At 45.8% G+C, this 17,388-nt stretch overlaps 1 protein-coding gene across 1 annotated transcript; it reads right to left on the reverse strand.

Annotated features, from left to right (window-relative positions):
* Positions 1-603: 603 nt before the first annotated feature.
* On the reverse strand, positions 604-9,208 carry LOC122559890 (uncharacterized). The gene is made up of 4 exons (XM_087994593.1): positions 9,199-9,208; positions 6,724-7,574; positions 6,095-6,475; positions 604-840 (listed from the first exon to the last, which is right to left on the reverse strand). Exons 1-4 carry the CDS (start codon positions 9,206-9,208, stop codon positions 604-606), a joined length of 1,479 nt encoding a protein of 492 aa, XP_087850719.1.
* Positions 9,209-17,388: the final 8,180 nt, after the last annotated feature.

Below are 17,388 nucleotides of genomic sequence, written 5' to 3' on the forward strand. Positions count from 1 at the left end.
TAGCTGCCAGTATTGTCTCATAATTCTTCATTGTTTCACTAACACACTTTCCTACTCCCTCTTCTGAACCTTCAGTATTACCCATGCATCTCAACTGTATTTTTAAACTCGCACCTGTTGTAAGTACATCATATACCTTGACTCCTGGTCTGAGCCATAAAAGTGAAAACTCAGCAAAAGGATTGTGAAAAGTTGTAAATAAAGCTTACCAATATTTTTCTTCACTGGTCATATATTTGTCAAACCTTTATTGTTCTTGGGAGCTTTGCGTTAATATTAGTCTTGCCTTTATTTACCATTTTCTCTTGTTTCTGCTCATCTCCAAAGTCCCTGTTCACCACATTCCCTGCATGTACCTCTCACCATCACTTGGCTCATAACATGACTCTACACATTAATAACACTGGTCTTTCTCACCATTAACAGGTGTGAATTAGCCAGAAGGTAGATTGCATCTTCATCAAGACTTTCTAAAGTAGTTCCTATTCCTACAGATTCTATGTCCAGGAGGTGAAATTTAGTCAATGTTTTGGTTGCATGTGGTCCACGAGAGAGGAAGCTGGAAGGTGCTCTCTCAGACACAGGGGCAGTGTCTGTTCTAGTCTATACTTTGTATAATCTGGTTATTGCTTGAGCTCCACTGTTATGCAGGAGCAGCTGCCTTGGCCACTGTGGTAAGGAGGAGATGATCGATGAAGAGGCCTCTTTCCCTCTGTATGATGACGGATGACATTCTCCAGGTGTCTGATTCAACTGACCCTCTGAACATTTCGAACACAAAGCTTTCCTGGGGGCCTGCCTTGGTTTACAACTCTTTGAACTCGACTGCTGGTCAATGTCCTGCAAAAAAGAACAAAGATAGTGTTGCTGAAGGCTGACAATGTGCAATTGCCCAACTCAGATGATCATCCTTTAAATATTCACTGAAAACCCAGCAGTAAGACATGGCAAGCTACAGCCCCATTGGTTAGAGCAGTGACTGAGGTGGCCCCACTGTGTAGATCACTGACAAATGGACAACATTCCTGTTCCAAACCGATTGCAATTCTCCTCAGCAGCTGCTCTAGCAACTTACTGAGTGTCTCAAATCACAGCACAATGAAGGCCATTCAGCCCACTGTGTCCATGCTGATTTTAGAAACAGCAACAGAATTAATGCTATCCTTACCCCAATTTCTGGCATATCTAAATTTTCTTCATATTTATTCAAACTTTTTTTTAAAGTTACTATTGAATTTGCTTCCACATCACAGTAACTCACTGTCCGTCATCTTGCCCCTGTTTATTTGGCCAATTTCCTTAAATCTGGGCCGTCTCATCAACCACTCTCCTGACACTGGACACTGCACTTTCGGAATTACGTCCAGCTCTTGGTGATACTAACTGGACAATTCACCAGAATGCTACCAAAGATGAGGGACTTCCTGAGCTACAGGGAAATACCAGAGAAGCTGGAATTGTTCTTGGCACAGGGAAGATTTAGTGGAGGTTTTCAATATCATCAAGGGTTTTGATAGAATAAATAAAGAGAAACTGTTGCCAGGTACAAGTATAATCGGCTGACCTTCTCAATTCTCTGCTTGGCTCAATTTTTCTTTAATCTTTCATAGGGTCTGGGTGTCACTGGCAAGGTCAACATTTCTCACCCAATCTTTATTGGCCTTGAATTGAATGTCTCACTTGGCCATTTCATGTGGTTAGTTAAGGGTCAACCATATTGCTGTGGCTCAAGAGTCACATTAGGACAGACTGGGTAAGGATGACTTTTGATGATAATTCCATAGCCATCATTACTGAGACAGGATTTCAATTCCAGATTCATTCATTATATTTTGAATTCCAGCTGCTGTCATGGTGGGATTTCAATTCACGTCCACAGATCATTAGCCGTTGGATTATTGTGATGTTGACACTTTGCTATTGCACAAACAGTAAATACACTATCAATACAATAAGTTGGAATTCCTTCAAAGTGTGAGGAATGTTTAATAGGTTGAGAGATTTTTCCAGTAGCTAGGTGACACAGACACACCCGTTCACCTCTAAACAGGGAAGGTGAGAGTAACAGCAAGGCTGCTTTCAACCGAGTATGGCATCAATGCGCCTGGAAGCAAAACCGGAATCAATGGGTATCAGGGGACAAACTCTCCGCTGGTTACAGTCATACCTGACACACAGGAAGATGGTTGTGGTTGTTGGAGGTCAGTCATCTTAGCTCCAGGACCTCTCTGCAGGAGTTCCTCAGGGTAGTGTCCTAGGCCCAACCATCTTCAGCTGCTTCATCCATGACCTTCCCTCCATCATAAGGTCAGGAGTAGGGACGTTCACTGATGATTCAGATACTGAAGCAGTCCATGCTTAAAGCAACGAGATCTGGACAATAGCCAGGCTGGGCTGACCAGTGGCAAGTAACATTCATACCAAACAAATGTCAGGTAATAACCATTTCCAAAAAGAGAGATTCTAACCACCGCACTTTGATATTCAATAGTGTTACCATCATTTAATTCCCCACTATCTACATCCTGGGAGCCTACCATTGACCATAGAGTCATTTAGTACAGAAACAGACTCCTTGGTCACAGAGTCATAGAGATGTACAGCACAGAAACAGATACTTTGGTCCAATTGTTAGATACATTTAGTCCCATTTGTCAGCATTTGGCCCATATCCCTCTAAACCCTTCCTGTTCTTATACCCATCGAGATGCCTTTTAAAATGTTGTATTTGTACCAGCCTCTACCAGTTTCTCTGCCAGCTCATTCCATACATGCTGAAAATGTGTTGCTGGAACAGCGCAGCAGGTCAGGCAGCATCCAGGGAACAAGAGAATCGACGTTTCGGGCATAAGCCCTTCTTCAGGAATGAGGAAAGTGGACACACTTTCCTCATTCCTGAAGAAGGGCTTATGCCCGAAATGTCGATTCTCCTGTTCCCTGGATGCTGCCTGACCTGCTGCGCTGTTCCAGCAACACATTTTCAGCTCTGATCTCCAGCATCTGCAGACCTCACTTTCTCCTCATTCCATACATGCACCACTCTCTGCGTAAAAAGGTTTTCCCCTCAGGTCTCTTTTATATCTTTCCCCTCTCACCCTAATCCTAGGCCCTCAATTTCTGGACCTCCGCACCTCAGGGAAAAGATCTTATCTATTCAACCTATCCATGCCTCTCAGGATTTTATAAACCTCTATAGGTCACCCCTCAGCCTCCGACGCTCCAGAGAAAACAGCCCCAGCTTATTCCACCTCTCCCTACAGCTCAAATCTTCCAACTCCAGCAACATTCTCGTAAATCTTTTCTGAAGTCCCTTTCAAGTTTCACAACATCCTTCTGATAGGAAGACCAGAATTGCACGCAATATTCCAAAAGTGGCCAAACCAATGTCCTGTACAGTTGCAACATGACCTCCCAACTCCTATACTCAATGGTCTGACCAATAAAGGAAAGCATATGCGAGCATGTTCCCAAACTAAACTCATCCCACTTGCCTGCATTTGGCCCATACCCCTCCAAACCTTTCCTATTCATGTACTTATCCAAATGTCTTTTAAATGTTGTAACTGTACTTGCATCGATCACTTTCTCTGGCAGTTTATTCCACACATGAACCACCCTCTGTGTAAAAGAGCTGCCCCGCACGTCCTTTTTACTCACCAGAGAAAATGTCCCCCTAGTTTTGAATTCCCCCACCCTATGGAAAATACCATTGTTCATTCTCCTTATCTATGTCAGTCATGATTTTATAAACCTCAATAAGGCAACCCCTCCTCCTCATGTCTCACAAACTTGATTGAGTTTTTTGAAGAAGTAACAAAGAAGATTGATGAGGGCAGAGCAGTAGATGTGATCTATATGGACTTCAGTAAGGCGTTCGAAAAGGTTCCCCATGGGAGACTGATTAGCAAGGTTAGATCTCATGGAATACAGGGAGGACTAGCCATTTGGATACAGAATTGGATCAAAGGTAGAAGACAGAGGGTGGTGGTGGAGGGTTGTTTTTCTGACTGGAGGCCTGTGACTAGTGGAGTGCCACAAGGATCGGTGCTGGGCCCTCTACTTTTTGTCATTTACATAAATGATTTGGATGCGAGCATAAGAGGTACAGTTAGTAAGTTTGCAGATGACACCAAAATTGGAGGTGTAGTGGACAGCGAAGAGGGTTACCTCAGATTACAGCAGGATCTGGACCAGATGGGCCAATGGGCTGCAAAGTGGCACATGGAGTTTAATTCAGATAAATGCAAGGTGCTGCATTTTGGGAAAGCAAATCTTAGCAGGACTTATACATTTAATGGTAAGGTCCTAGGGAGTGTTGCTGAACAAAGAGACCTTGGAGTGCAGGTTCATAGCTCCTTGAAAGTGGAGTCGCAGGTAGATAGGATAGTGAAGAAGGCGTTTGGTATGCTTTCCTTTATTGGTCAGAGTATTGAGTACAGGAGTTGGGAGGTCATGTTGTGGCTGTACAGGACATTGGTTAGGCCACTGTTGGAATACTGCATGCAATTCTGGTCTCCTTCCTATCGGAAAGATGTTGTGAAACTTGAAAGGGTTCAGAAAAGATTTACAAGGATGTTGCCAGTGTTGGAGGATCTGAGCTACAGGGAGAGGCTGAACAAGCTGGGGCTGTTTTCCCTGGAGGGTCAGAGGCTGAGGGGTGACCTTATAGAAGTTTACAAAATTATGAGGGGCATGGATAGGATAAATAGACAAAGTCTTTTCCCTGGGGTCGGGGAGTCCAGAACTAGAGGGCATAGTTTTAGGGTGAGAGGGGAAAGAGATAAAAGAGACCTAAGAGGCAACTTTTTCACGCAGAGAGTGGTATGTGTATGGAATGAGCTGCCAGAGGATGTGGTGGAGGCTGGTACAATTGCAACATTTAAGAGGCATTTGGATGGGTATATGAATAGGAAGGGTTTGGAGGGATATGGGCCGGGTGCTGGCAGGTGGGACTAGTTTGGGTTGGGATATCTGGTCGGCATGGACGTGTTGGACCGAAGGGTCTGCTTCCATGATGGACATTTCTATGACTCTATGAACCGGGGGAGTCCTGAACTTGGGGTCACAGTCTAAGGATACGGGCAGGCCATTTAGGACTGAAATGAAAATTGTCTTCACCCAGAGAAGGTGGGGAGCCTATGGAATTCTCTGCCACAGAAAGCAGTTGAGCCAAAACATTGAATGTTTTCAAGAAGGAATTATAGTTTTTTTTAAGATTAGATTACTTACAGTGTGGAAACAGGCCCTTCGGCCCAACAAGTCCACACTGACCCGCCGAAGCGTAACCCACCCAATACCCCTACATTTTCCCCTTACCTAACACTCCGGGCAATTTAGCATGGCCAATTCACCTGACCTGCACATCTTTGGACTGTGGGAGGAAACCGGAGCACCCGGAGGAAACCCACGCAGACACGGGGAGAACGTGCAAACTCCACACAGTCAGTCGCCTGAGGTGGGAATTGAACCCGGGTCTCTGGCGCTGTGAGGCAGCAGTGCTAACCACTGTGCCACCGTGCCGCCCACGGAGCTAAAAGGATCAAAGGGTATGAAAGGGAAAGTGGGAATAGGATACTCACTTGGATGATAGGTCATGATCTTATTGAATGGGGAAGCAGACTTGAAGGGATGAATGGCCTAATCCTGCTCCTATTTTACTATTTCTAAGATGCACTGCAAGTTCCTTAGATAGTACCTTCCAAACCCATGAACACTTCCAACTAGAAGGACAAAGACAGCAGATACATGGGAATACCACTCCCTGCAAGTTCCCCACCAAACCACTCACCATCCCGACTTGGAAATATAATGCTGTTCTTTTAGTATCACTGGAATATAATCCTGGAAATCACATTTATGCTCACACATGTATATTCTCTCAAACATAATAGGTAGTCAGATAAACCCACAGCTACGTTGTCAATCACATTCATAGGTACACACGTTCAAATACACAGGAGCTCAGAGTCCGGAGTTAGACCTAACTCAATGACCAATCAAATTTGGATCTGAGGCTTTACCTGACGTCAACCCATTGAACACACAACATTGACCAATGGGAACAGTGATGAGAATTATTCTGGGTTTCTCTTACCTTAGAATGGAGCACTCCACCTTTACAAGTTTCCTTGTGCAACTCATACAAAGACTTGCCATCATCATCTGAGGAGACCATGTTGCTTTCTCTTAAGTTGCACAAGCTTGGACTTGGTTTATAATATAAACAGGAGGTTCCAACATCATCAATTTCGTAGACATAGACATCACCAGTTTGCCTTTGATATCCATCTCCTCCGTTGCTCTGATGTAGACATCTGTCTCTGCACGTTTCTCTTCTCCAGCACGGAGTACTTGAGCTGCAGTGCCAGGAATTGTCTTTCCTGGGGCACTGTTTCTTTCCTGGGTATGACGATTCAATGATTCTGCGTCGCGAAGCTGCATTGAGCCAAGATGTGTCCTCCCTGGGGAAGGAAGCCTGATCACACATTCGGATTCCACAATATGTACACAGCATTGCCTGCTCTTGGAGAAAGCATGATTTCCCAACTGCAGTCTTATGGGGAGCTGCTTTTGCACAAGACTTCTCAGTGCCAGTACTGGAGACACATCCATCCCTTTGATCAAACCCACATCTTGCTGATCTCTGCAGACAACATTTCTCTCTTAATTTCCATACATATTAGCCAACAGAATACCATTGGGATTATTAGGGATTTCACTTACCTGACAAAGACTGTTTCTATCTTCTCTTTTCCTACTTTTCATGCAGGACTTACACAAATTGTCTTCACCAGAGCAAAGATTAGATGTTTTTTTAGACAAGCAAGTTGTTCCAATTGTATCCATTTCATGAAAATGGATGTCATCTCCCTGTCTATCGAATTTAGTTTCTCCATGTTTTTTGTGCCTATAATTCCTCTGGTCCTTCTTGTCTTTTGACAAACCCAAGCCAAAAATATTGCAGCCTCCCTTCATTTTGTATGGAGACTTTAATATTTCTGATGGCACTTCCACCAGGCTGGGGACCTTCATTCTCAACTGTTCTTGACAGTTCAACTCTTGATGGGAACATAATTTCCCAAATGTATTTGACCCAGGACTCTCACTGCATAGTCGGTGATTACACACAGGCAGTGATATTGTGAGAGGGCCAGTTTCCTGGTCATCAATATCATTAACATTGGACCTATCAAAACAACATTTCTTTCTTGGTCTGTTCTTCCATGAGACCGGAGTTAGAGTGTCGGTGAACAGTGGATCCGGGAACAGAGGACTTTCTGGAAGAATGCCACATTTACAGGGATTATTGCAATTTTGAAAGCATAATTCTACCCCTTTTTGGTCATCTTGCTGACAATGTGGTCTGTTGTACCGGGGATCACCCCCACGTGCAAGTTCAGATTGACACTCCATCACACTTTGAAGTTTACAGGCTTCTGCATCTCCCAGTTCTCCATCCCTGAGATCAATGTGGCATTTTGTTGTTTTCTCACATGATGCCAAGGATTTAGACACATAAACATATGGTTCAGACCTTTTAGAAGAGGCACATGATGAGGAATTATTGCCATTCTCTGAAATACAGAATTAAAATGAATTGAAAATAATTCGAGCTAGACTGTTTTGTTGGGTAGTAGCTGTGTGAACTGGCAAACTACATTAACCAAATAACACCCATTTTATCTGCCGAAAACATCTGTCACAACAGAGACCAAGGATTTGATTTCCCCGAGGGCTTCTCTTGAGATTTTCTAGGACTCTTTTTTTCTGGTTTTGGATTTCAGGGGCTCATTTTAAATTCGCTTCGTTAGAAGGTTCAGCCACCCAGTAACATTACTGACTGTATTTGTGTTAAATTTCTTTCTTTAGGTGGATAAGGTAACACTAACACCAAAAACTCTGTATGTACATATTTAAATCCTTTTACTCAGAATCTATAAGTGTTTATATTAATTAATTATAAACAACTGAAAATCTTCTCTAGTTTGCACAAGGTAAATTGCTGGTAATGAACCTGAAACTACCTGCCCCTTTTAAAAATTAATTTCTTCTCATCGCGATCTCTGAGGACCTTATCCTGAGGCTGTGACCTATTCAGACTCTCCAGATAAGGAACAACCTCTCAGTAAATACTGTGTCAAGTCCCTTCAGAATCATATACGTTTTGTGAGATCACCCTGGACTGTTTTTCTAAACCCAGAAAATATTGACCATATTACCTGTGCCTCTCAGCACAGGGCCAGCCTGGTAAAAATCGGCTGGACCATCTCCAATATAAGTCTATCTTTCCTTAAATGTAGACAACCAGATGTGGTCTCATCAAATCCCTGCATTGTAGCAAGAATTCAATTATCTTATATTCTAAGCCCCTTATAACAGAGGACAATATGCCAATTGCCTTCTGACTTACTCTTTGTTGAATCATAGAATTTTACAGGATGGAAGGAGGCCATTTGACCATTGTATCAGAAGAGCAACACAGCCTAGTCCTACTCTCCAGCCCTATCTCTGTAGCCATCTAAAATACAATCAAGCAAGAATCCCTTCCGCAAATACAACCAAGTTCCTCCCGCTGCAAATATTTGAAAGTGATTTTAAAAGTTCTGCTTTTCTATTCTTTTGGACAGAATAACTTCCCACTTTTGCACGTGTTATCCCACTGTCCCTTCACTCCACACTCTGCCCACCCTCCTCAAGGCTTCCTAAACAGCCTCACACTGTGTTACTGTATTCAGTCTCAGAGCTCGGCTTCACAGGGACTGCTTCAGCTCAGCATATTCCAGAAATAACCTCACTCCGACACTGACCCCACTGAGGACACTGACCCTCACACCCCCCTCCGGACACTGACACCCCTCCGGACACTGACCCTCTCACCCCCCGGGACACTGACCCCCCTCCGGACACTGACCCTCTCACCCCCCCCCCCCCCCGGACACTGACCCTCACACCCCCCGGGACACTGACCCCCCCCGGACACTGACCCTCTCACCCCCCCCCCCCCCCCCCCGGACACTGACCCTCACACCCCCCGGGACACTGACCCCCCCCGGACACTGACCCTCACACCCCCCGGGACACTGACCCCCCTCCGGACACTGACCCTCTCACCCCCCCCCCCCCCCGGACACTGACCCTCACACCCCCCGGGACACTGACCCCCCCCCCCCCCCCTCCCCCGGACACTGACCCTCTCACCTGGCTCCATCCCCGGGGGTGGGGGGTGGACGCGGCTCTGATCCTGAATCTGGATTAAAATCCGCCGCAAAAATAAACCTCAGGCAAAACGTCACAAGGTCCCGGCGCCTGAGCTCAACATCAGCCTGGACCCCCACCCCCGGGGACACCTCCACCCCCAGGCCCCCACCCTCGGGACACCCCGACCCCCAGGACCCCCACCCCCAGGACCCCCACCCCCGGGGACCCCCCCCAGGGCCCCCACCCCCGGAGACCCCCACCCCTGGGGACAACACCACCCCCGGGGACACTCCCACCCCCAGAGCCCCCACCCCCAGGGACACCCCCACCCCAGGGACCCCCACCCTCGGGACACCCCTACCCCCAGGGGCCCCCACCCCGGGGACCCCCACCCCCAGAGCCCCCACCACCGGGGCCCCCATCCCTGTGACACCCCCACTCCCAGGGCCCCCCTCCCCGATGGGGGCTGGGGGGAATGTGGAGTGGACAGGACCTGCACCTTTTAAGGATTTTGGTGATTGTCACCTTCAGGGACACCCTCATGTCAAGGTGAACATCTGTGCAGCAATTCAATCAACCAATCAAAGTTCACAATCAATTGTTTTATGTCTGTCAAAGTTTGGAGGTGATTTGGACAGGAGTAATCTTTCCTGGGTCTAACTAGATTATTAATTTAACATTCCACAAGACCTGTTCTGGTTAATAAATTGACAATGTGCCACATCATAAGTCATTGTGGAATATAAAACCTGATGGGGTATGTTATGGACAGAAGATTGGCTGCTAATAGGAAGCAGAATAAATGTAAATGTGTCATTTGCTGGTTGGCAAGATGTAACCGCTGCCAGAGATAGTGTGTGACATCAATACAATGGGCAGTGCCAATGTAACAGGAATATTAACTCTTCAGAACCAATATCTTAAACAACACAGCCCCATTAGAAGTCATCAACAAATCTTTCCACCCCACCAGTTTCCTGATTCTTTGTAGCAATATTCATTTTATTTATTTCTTCATTCCCCTTTTGCATGTCTTTCTTCTCACAAGTTGATTCCATCCTTAACTTCCTTTGGTAAACATGGTCGGTTTTACCCTTTCTGAGAACCATTCCTCCTCTCTGGGTGAACCACAAGTTTTTTTTTGTGTAAGTCTGCCATTGTCTGTCAACTGTCTTTGCCGCTAAGCTGTTTCTCCAGCCCACTCCAGCTAGCTCTGCTCTCATTCCTTTGTAATTACCCTTATTTAAGTTTAGCACAGCTGTTTCCAACTCGAGTTTCTCATTCTCAAACTGAATCCTAAATTCTACTATGTTATAATCACTGTTTCTTCGGGGATCTTTTTATACAGAGATCATTTATTAAATATACCTCATTACACATTACCAGATCTAAAATACCCCGACTCCTGGTTGGATCCATAATCATATTGTTTTAGAAAACTGTCCTAAGTACACTCTAGGAATCTTTCTTTGTAGCTTCCTCTGTCAATCTGACATGGAGCTTACAGTCACCCATGATTAATATAATGCTTTTATTACATGCCCTAATCACCTCCTAATTTACTCTCCATCCAACTGTGTAGTTACTGTTAGGGAGCCAATTGACAACTCATACCAAGGTCTTATTTCCTTTTCTATTTATTACCGCCACACAAATGGATTCTATATCTTGCCACCTAAGATAACTTCTTACTATCATACTTATCCATCCTAAACTCAACAAGCTACCCCACTGACCTTTCCTTTCTGCCTGTCCTTTTGCATACCTCTGAATATTTAGTTCCCAGCTTCCATCTCCTTGTAACTATATCTCCATAATGTCTATAAGATCATATCTATCATCCTCTATTTGTGTTGTTAGTCCACTTATTCTGTTCCAACTACTACATGCATTTAAGTAAAGAACTATCCATTTTTCTGCTTTTTACTCATTTTCCCTCCTTTGACCCACTTGCTGCTATTTTTATGTTTGTACATTCTGTCCCTTCCTCTCTCACTCTGAGTTTCATGGTGTAAATATATACAGTGCTGCCAGTTCCTTGTGTTTTGTAAGGCCATGCATTCCATCTGTGGGACACAATCCCCCACTATTGAATGGAGAGGAATAGACAATAGATAATAGATGCAGGAGTAGGCCATTCTGCCCTTCGAGCAATAGAACAGCTGCCTATTGGGTTAGAAATTGTTCTTGTATCAGATCTGGGACAAAAAGGAGAGATGAACAACTCTTCTTTTCAGACCGATTCAAGCTTGTTAAAATGTTGAACAAAGCTGCTTCTGAGTGACTGAAATCGCAATACAGGACGAAAAAATGAGCTTGAGCAGCAATGGAAGTGAATGTAGTTGTTACAAAGAACAAGGTAGGTCCATCATTGATACAAAATCTGGTTGTTGCTGATAACAGAGACATGTTACTGAAGCTTTCCGTCTTGTCCTCATCAGGGACAAATACAAGAATGCCAAATTTCAAACAATCATAGCAACTTAAACCAAAGGAGAAAAGGGTGCTGATTGGATGGGAACTCTTCTGCTCCATTTTCCAGTATGTCCACAAATTGATTTCCTTAAGGATTCACAGATTCCTCTTAAAGTAACTGGGATGGTATCTTCACAGCAACTGACCAGGTCAATGATGAAAAACATAGGAGAGTCAGCAAGAGATTGACAGAAAGGAGATTACTAAAGTCAAGAGCAAAAAACAATCTTCTTTCCTACTAAGTATTCAACAGTAAGGTGAGATTCCCATTAGTGAGCAGCGAGATGACATTTTCACTTACTTGAGATGAGCATCTCCCCCCAAACACAACATAAACTTTGCTCCCCAACAAAATAGAACTTAATATCACCCTAACATGGTATAGTCTTCCCTAAAACCCATCAAAAACAACTGCAATTAAAATGTCACGCTAGAAGTATAATGTTGAATGCTAACAGGTTACAAAAGCCTTATTCCAATGTATGAAGGCATTGTGCTCATGACTGGCAGTTGGCACTCAGTTTTATTGTTGGATGATCAATCTGATAGTTCTGCTGACCCCAACTTTATGTTTAATTCAGGAGTGAAGCAATAACGTCTCTCAGTTAAACTTTATGTTTAATTCAGGAGTGAAGCAATAACCTCTCTCAGCTGAGATGTTCAGCAAAGGGCAGAATCATGTTTATGAGGGGTCATGAAAGCAATTGTTGTTTGTCACTGTCACTCTGACTCCTTTATCTCTTTAAGTGCTTCATTATTCTTTCAATTTCACACCTCATATCATTTGCATTATCTACTCCTTTATCCTATAAATATCTTGTGTTCTGTTTCATTTCTCAATCTTTTTCTCTGAGACCGATTAACTGTTTCTGACCTTCCTCCATTACATTCCCTTGGTGTTTAACCCTGATTGACTAATTTCTCAACAACACCTCCATACTGTAAAGTAGCCCATAAAAGTATAGAATTATTGAGACTAGAAGTATCTGTCATCCCAAGCATGAATCTTGCAAAAAAACTGAAGAGCCTATCACTTTCCTAAAGTAAATTGTGGGAAAGCTGTTAGAATGGACCAGGCTGAAACTTCAGGTGTATCACTGACTGTCCTGGTGCCCACTCACTCCGGGTCTACCTGGATACTCACAGCAACCCTGCCTTGAATGTGTGTGCTTTGCCCTTGGTCCAGAGATACCAAGCCCTCTGTACTGCTGTCTTGCTGTGCCATTTAGCACAGACACAAAGGCAAGAAGAACATTGTGGTTGTCAGCAGCCCTCAGTTAAATCAAGGAATTCAGCCTTTACTCAGCGGTCCCGCAGCACTCAGTGCAGTCAGAGCCAGGATCCCCTCCACCTCAGTAACCAGACTCATACTGGAAGCAGCTGTCCTTCACATATTGGTTAGAAGGGATCAAATAAGTAATTGGCACAGAATAAGCAACAGCTCCTGGAAGTAAAGTAGTAACAAGGGCTTTTTCTTGGGTTTGGTGGAGTCCAGAACTAGACGGCATAGGTTTAAGATGAGAGGGGAAAGATTTAAAAGGGGCCAAAGGGTTGGAGAGGGTTGTGCATGTATGGAATGAGTTTCCAGAGGAAGTGGTGGAGGCTAGTACAATTACAGCATTGAAAATTCTTACATCTGTGGTCAGCAAAGTGTTGGAAAGAATTATGAGAGAAATGATTTATGACTATTTGGCAAAGCATAGTGTAATTAAAGGCAGTCAGCATGGCTTTGTGAGGGGGAGGTCATGCCTCACAAATCTTATTGAGTTCTTTGAGGATGTGACAAGACAGGTTGACGAAGATTGAGCAGTGGATGTGGTGTATATGGACTTCAGCAAGGCATTTGATAAGGTTCCCCATGGTAGGCTCATTTTTAAAGTCAGGAAGTATGGGATACAGGGAGATTTGGCTATCTAGATTCAGAATTGGTGTGCTGACAGAAGGCAGAGAGTGGTTGTAGATGGAAAGTATTCTGCCTGGAGGTCAGTTTGAGTGGGGTCCCACAGGCTCTGTTTTTGGACCTCTGCTCTTTGTAGTTTTTATAAATGTCTTGGATGAGGAGGTTGAGGGGTGGGTTAGTCAATTTGCAGATGACAAAGGTTGGAGGTGTCGTTGATAGTATAGAGGGCTGCTGCAGCGTGACATAGACAGGATGCAGAGCTGGGCTGAGAAATGGCAGATGGAGTTCAACCTGGATAAATGCAAAGTGATGCATTTTGGAAGGTTGAACTCGAATGCTGAATATAGGATTAAAGACAGGAATCTTGGTAGTGTGGAGGAACAGAGGGAACTGGGTGTTCAAGTACATAGATCCCTCAAAGTTGCCACCCAAGTGGATAGGGTTGTTAAGAAAGCATATGGTTTTGGCTTTCATTAAAAGGAGGATCCAGTTCAAGAGCTGTTGGGAATAGAAACATGATGGAATTTCCCTAAAGGTCTCATGGTTTTCAAAGATGTTGCCAGGGTTGGAAGATTTGAGCTACAAGGAGAGGCTGAATAGGCTGGGGCTGTTTACCCTGGAGCATTGGGGGCTGAGGGGTGACCTGATAGAGGCTTACAAAATCAGGAGAGACATGGAAAAGAGTGAATAGCCAAGGTCTTTTTCCCAGGGTAGGAAAGTCTAAAACAAGAGGGCATGGATTGAAAAGGGACCTAAGGTGCAACTTTTTCACGCAGAGGATGGTGTGTGTATGGATTGTGCTGCCAGAGGAAGTGATGGAGACTTGTACAATTACAACATTTAAAAGGCATCTGCATGGGTATATGAATAGGAAAGCTTTAGAGAGATAAGGGCCAAATGCTGGCAAATGGGACTAGATTAATCTGGGACGAGTGGACAGAAGGGTCCATTTCTGTGCTGTTTAACTGTATGATTTTATGATTCTATAACTTCCACTGCTGGCCATTGAGCTGAAGATTACATTTGATCTTCCTCACACCACATGTTGCGGTGTGCTTGCATCTTTTTCTCTGTTTATTAATTAGCTGCACCGAAGGGCTGGCGGGGTGACGCAGGCAGGAGCTTCCTATTTGTCATCATCTGTTCTCCACCACTAGATGGCAGGTGGTCCTTGGCAAGAACCTTGTGGTTGGGATTAGAAACATGATGGAATTTCCCTAAAGGTCTCAGACATCAGCTCCCTGTGACAGTTGTACGATGCCACAGCATAGAGTGACTGTCACTTCATCACCTTCAGAATGTAGTGACTACAGGCAGCACTCAGGAGATCATTGGCCAAGAAGTGTATTTTGAAGAGAGTCAGGTTAAACACTGACTGACTGAATAAAGATGTTTCCTTCATCAGACAGGGCTCACATTACTGTATCTGCTGGAGTATCCCTGACCATTCTGCCCCTCGGTACCCAGGACTGTTACGCCTGACCGTACTGCCCCTCTGTACCCGGGACTGTTACCCCTGACCGTGCTGCCGCTCTGTACCCGGGACTGTTACACCTGACCGTGCTGCCCCTCTGTACCCAGAACTGTTACCCCTGACCGTGCTGTCCCTCTGTACCCAGGACTGTTACCCCTGACAGTGCTGCCCCTCTGTACCGGGGACTGTTACCCCTGAATGCTGCCCTTCTGTACCCAGGACTGTTACCCCTGACAGTGCTGCCCCTCTGTAGCCGGGATTGTTACCCCTGAATGCTGCCCCTCTGTATCCGGGACGGTTATCCCTCAATGCTGCCCCTCTGTACCCAGGACTGTTACCCCTGACCGTGCTGCCCCTCTGTACCCGGGACTGTTACCTCTGAATGCTGCCCCTCTGTACCCAGGACGGTTATCCCTCAATGCTGCCCCTCTGTACCCAGGGCTGTTACCCCTGAACGTGCTGCCCCTCTGTATCCGCGACTGTTACCCCTGACCGTGCTGCCCCTCTGTACCTGGGACTTTTATCCCTGAATGTTGTCCCGCTGTACCCAGGACTGTTACCCCTGACCATGCTGTCCCTCTGTACCCAGGGCTGTTACCCCTGACCATGCTGTCCCCCTGTACCCGGGACTGTTACCACTGAATGTTGCCCCTCTGTACCCAGGACTGTTACCCCTGACCGTGTGGCCCTCTGTACCCAGGACTGTTACCCCTGAATGCTGCCCCTCTGTACCCGAGACTGTTACCCCTGACTGTGCTGCCCCTCTGTACCCTGCACTGTTACCCCTGACCGTGCTGTCCCTCTGTACCCGAGACTGTTACCCCTGACCGTGCTGACCCTCTGTACCGGGACTGTTACACCTGACCATGCTGCCCCCCTGTACCCGAGACTGTTACCACTGACCATGCTGTCCCTCTGTACCCGGGACTGTTACCCCTGACCGTGCTGTCCCTCTGTACCCGGGACTTTTACCCATGACCGTGCTGTCTCTCTGTACCCAGGACTGTTACCCCTGATCATGCTGCCCCTCTGTACCCGGGACTGTTACCCCTTAATGCTGCCCCTCAGTACCCAGGACTGTTACCCCTGACTGTGCTGCCCCTCTGTACCAGGGACTTTACCCCTGACCGTGCTGTCCCTCTGTACCCAGGGCTGTTACCTCTGACCGTGCTGCCCCCCGTGTACCCGGGACTGTTACCCCTGAATGTTGCCCCTCTATACCCAGGACTGTTACCCCTGACCATGCTGCCCCTCCCTAGCCGGGACTGTTACCCCTGAATGCTGCCCCTCTGTACCCAGGACTGTTAACCCTGACCATGCTGCCCTGCTGTACCCAGGACTGTTACCCCAGACCATAGAACATAGAACATAGAACATAGAAGATAGAAGAATACAGCGCAGTACAGGCCCTTCGGCCCTCGATGTTGCGCCGATCCAAGCCCACCTAACCTACACTAGCCCACTATCCTCCATATGCCTATCCAATGCCCGCTTAAATGCCCATAATGATGGAGAGTCCACCACTGCTACTGGCAGGGCATTCCATGAACTCACGACTCACTGAGTAAAGAACCTACCCCTAACATCTGTCCTATACCTACCCCCTCTTAATTTAAAGCTATGCCCCCTTGTAATAGCTGACTCCATACGTGGAAAAAGATTCTCACTGTCGACCCTATCTAAACCCCTAATCATCTTATACACCTCTATCAAGTCACCCCTAAACCATCTTTTCTCCAATGAAAACAACCCCAAGTGCCTCAGCCTTTCCTCATACGATCTTTCTACCATACCAGGCAACATCCTGGTAAACCTCCTCTGCACCCGTTCCAATGCCTCCACATCCTTCCTATAGTATGGCGACCAAAACTGCTCACAATACTCCAGATGCGGCCGCACCAGAGTCTTATACAACTGCAACATGACCTCAGTACTCCGGAACTCAATTCCTCTACCAATAAAAGCCAGTACGCCATATGCCTTCTTCACCGCACTATTTACCTGGGTGGCAACTTTCAAAGATCTGTGTACATGGACACCAAGATCCCTCTGCTCATCCACACTACCAAGTATCCAACCATTAGCCCAGTACCCCATCTTTTTATTACTCTTACCAAAGTGAATCACCTCACACTTAGCTACATTGAACTCCATTTGCCACCTTTCTGCCCAGTTCTGCAGCTTATCTATATCCCCCTGTAACCTGCCACATCCTTCCTCACTGTCTACAACTCCTCCGACTTTCGTATCATCCGCAAACTTGCTCACCCAACCTTCTAACCCCTCCTCCAGGTCATTTATAAAAATGACAAACAGCAATGGTCCCAAAACAGATCCTTGC

This window comes from Chiloscyllium plagiosum, unplaced genomic scaffold, assembly GCF_037043375.1.
Source record: "Chiloscyllium plagiosum isolate Xiang-an unplaced genomic scaffold, Cpla_swu_hap1 HiC_scaffold_15, whole genome shotgun sequence".
NCBI classification, from domain to species: Eukaryota; Metazoa; Chordata; class Chondrichthyes; order Orectolobiformes; family Hemiscylliidae; genus Chiloscyllium; species Chiloscyllium plagiosum.

Excerpts from the sequence above, each read along its gene's own strand:
- LOC122559890 (XM_087994593.1), bottom strand. Across the intron at positions 6,476-6,723 it reads ATAGAAACAGTCTTTGTCAG|GCTTCCTTCCCCAGGGAGGA; the intron begins GTAAGTGAAATC and ends ATGTGTGATCAG. Across the intron at positions 841-6,094 it reads GTGGAGTGCTCCATTCTAAG|GACATTGACCAGCAGTCGAG; the intron begins GTAAGAGAAACC and ends TCTTTTTTGCAG.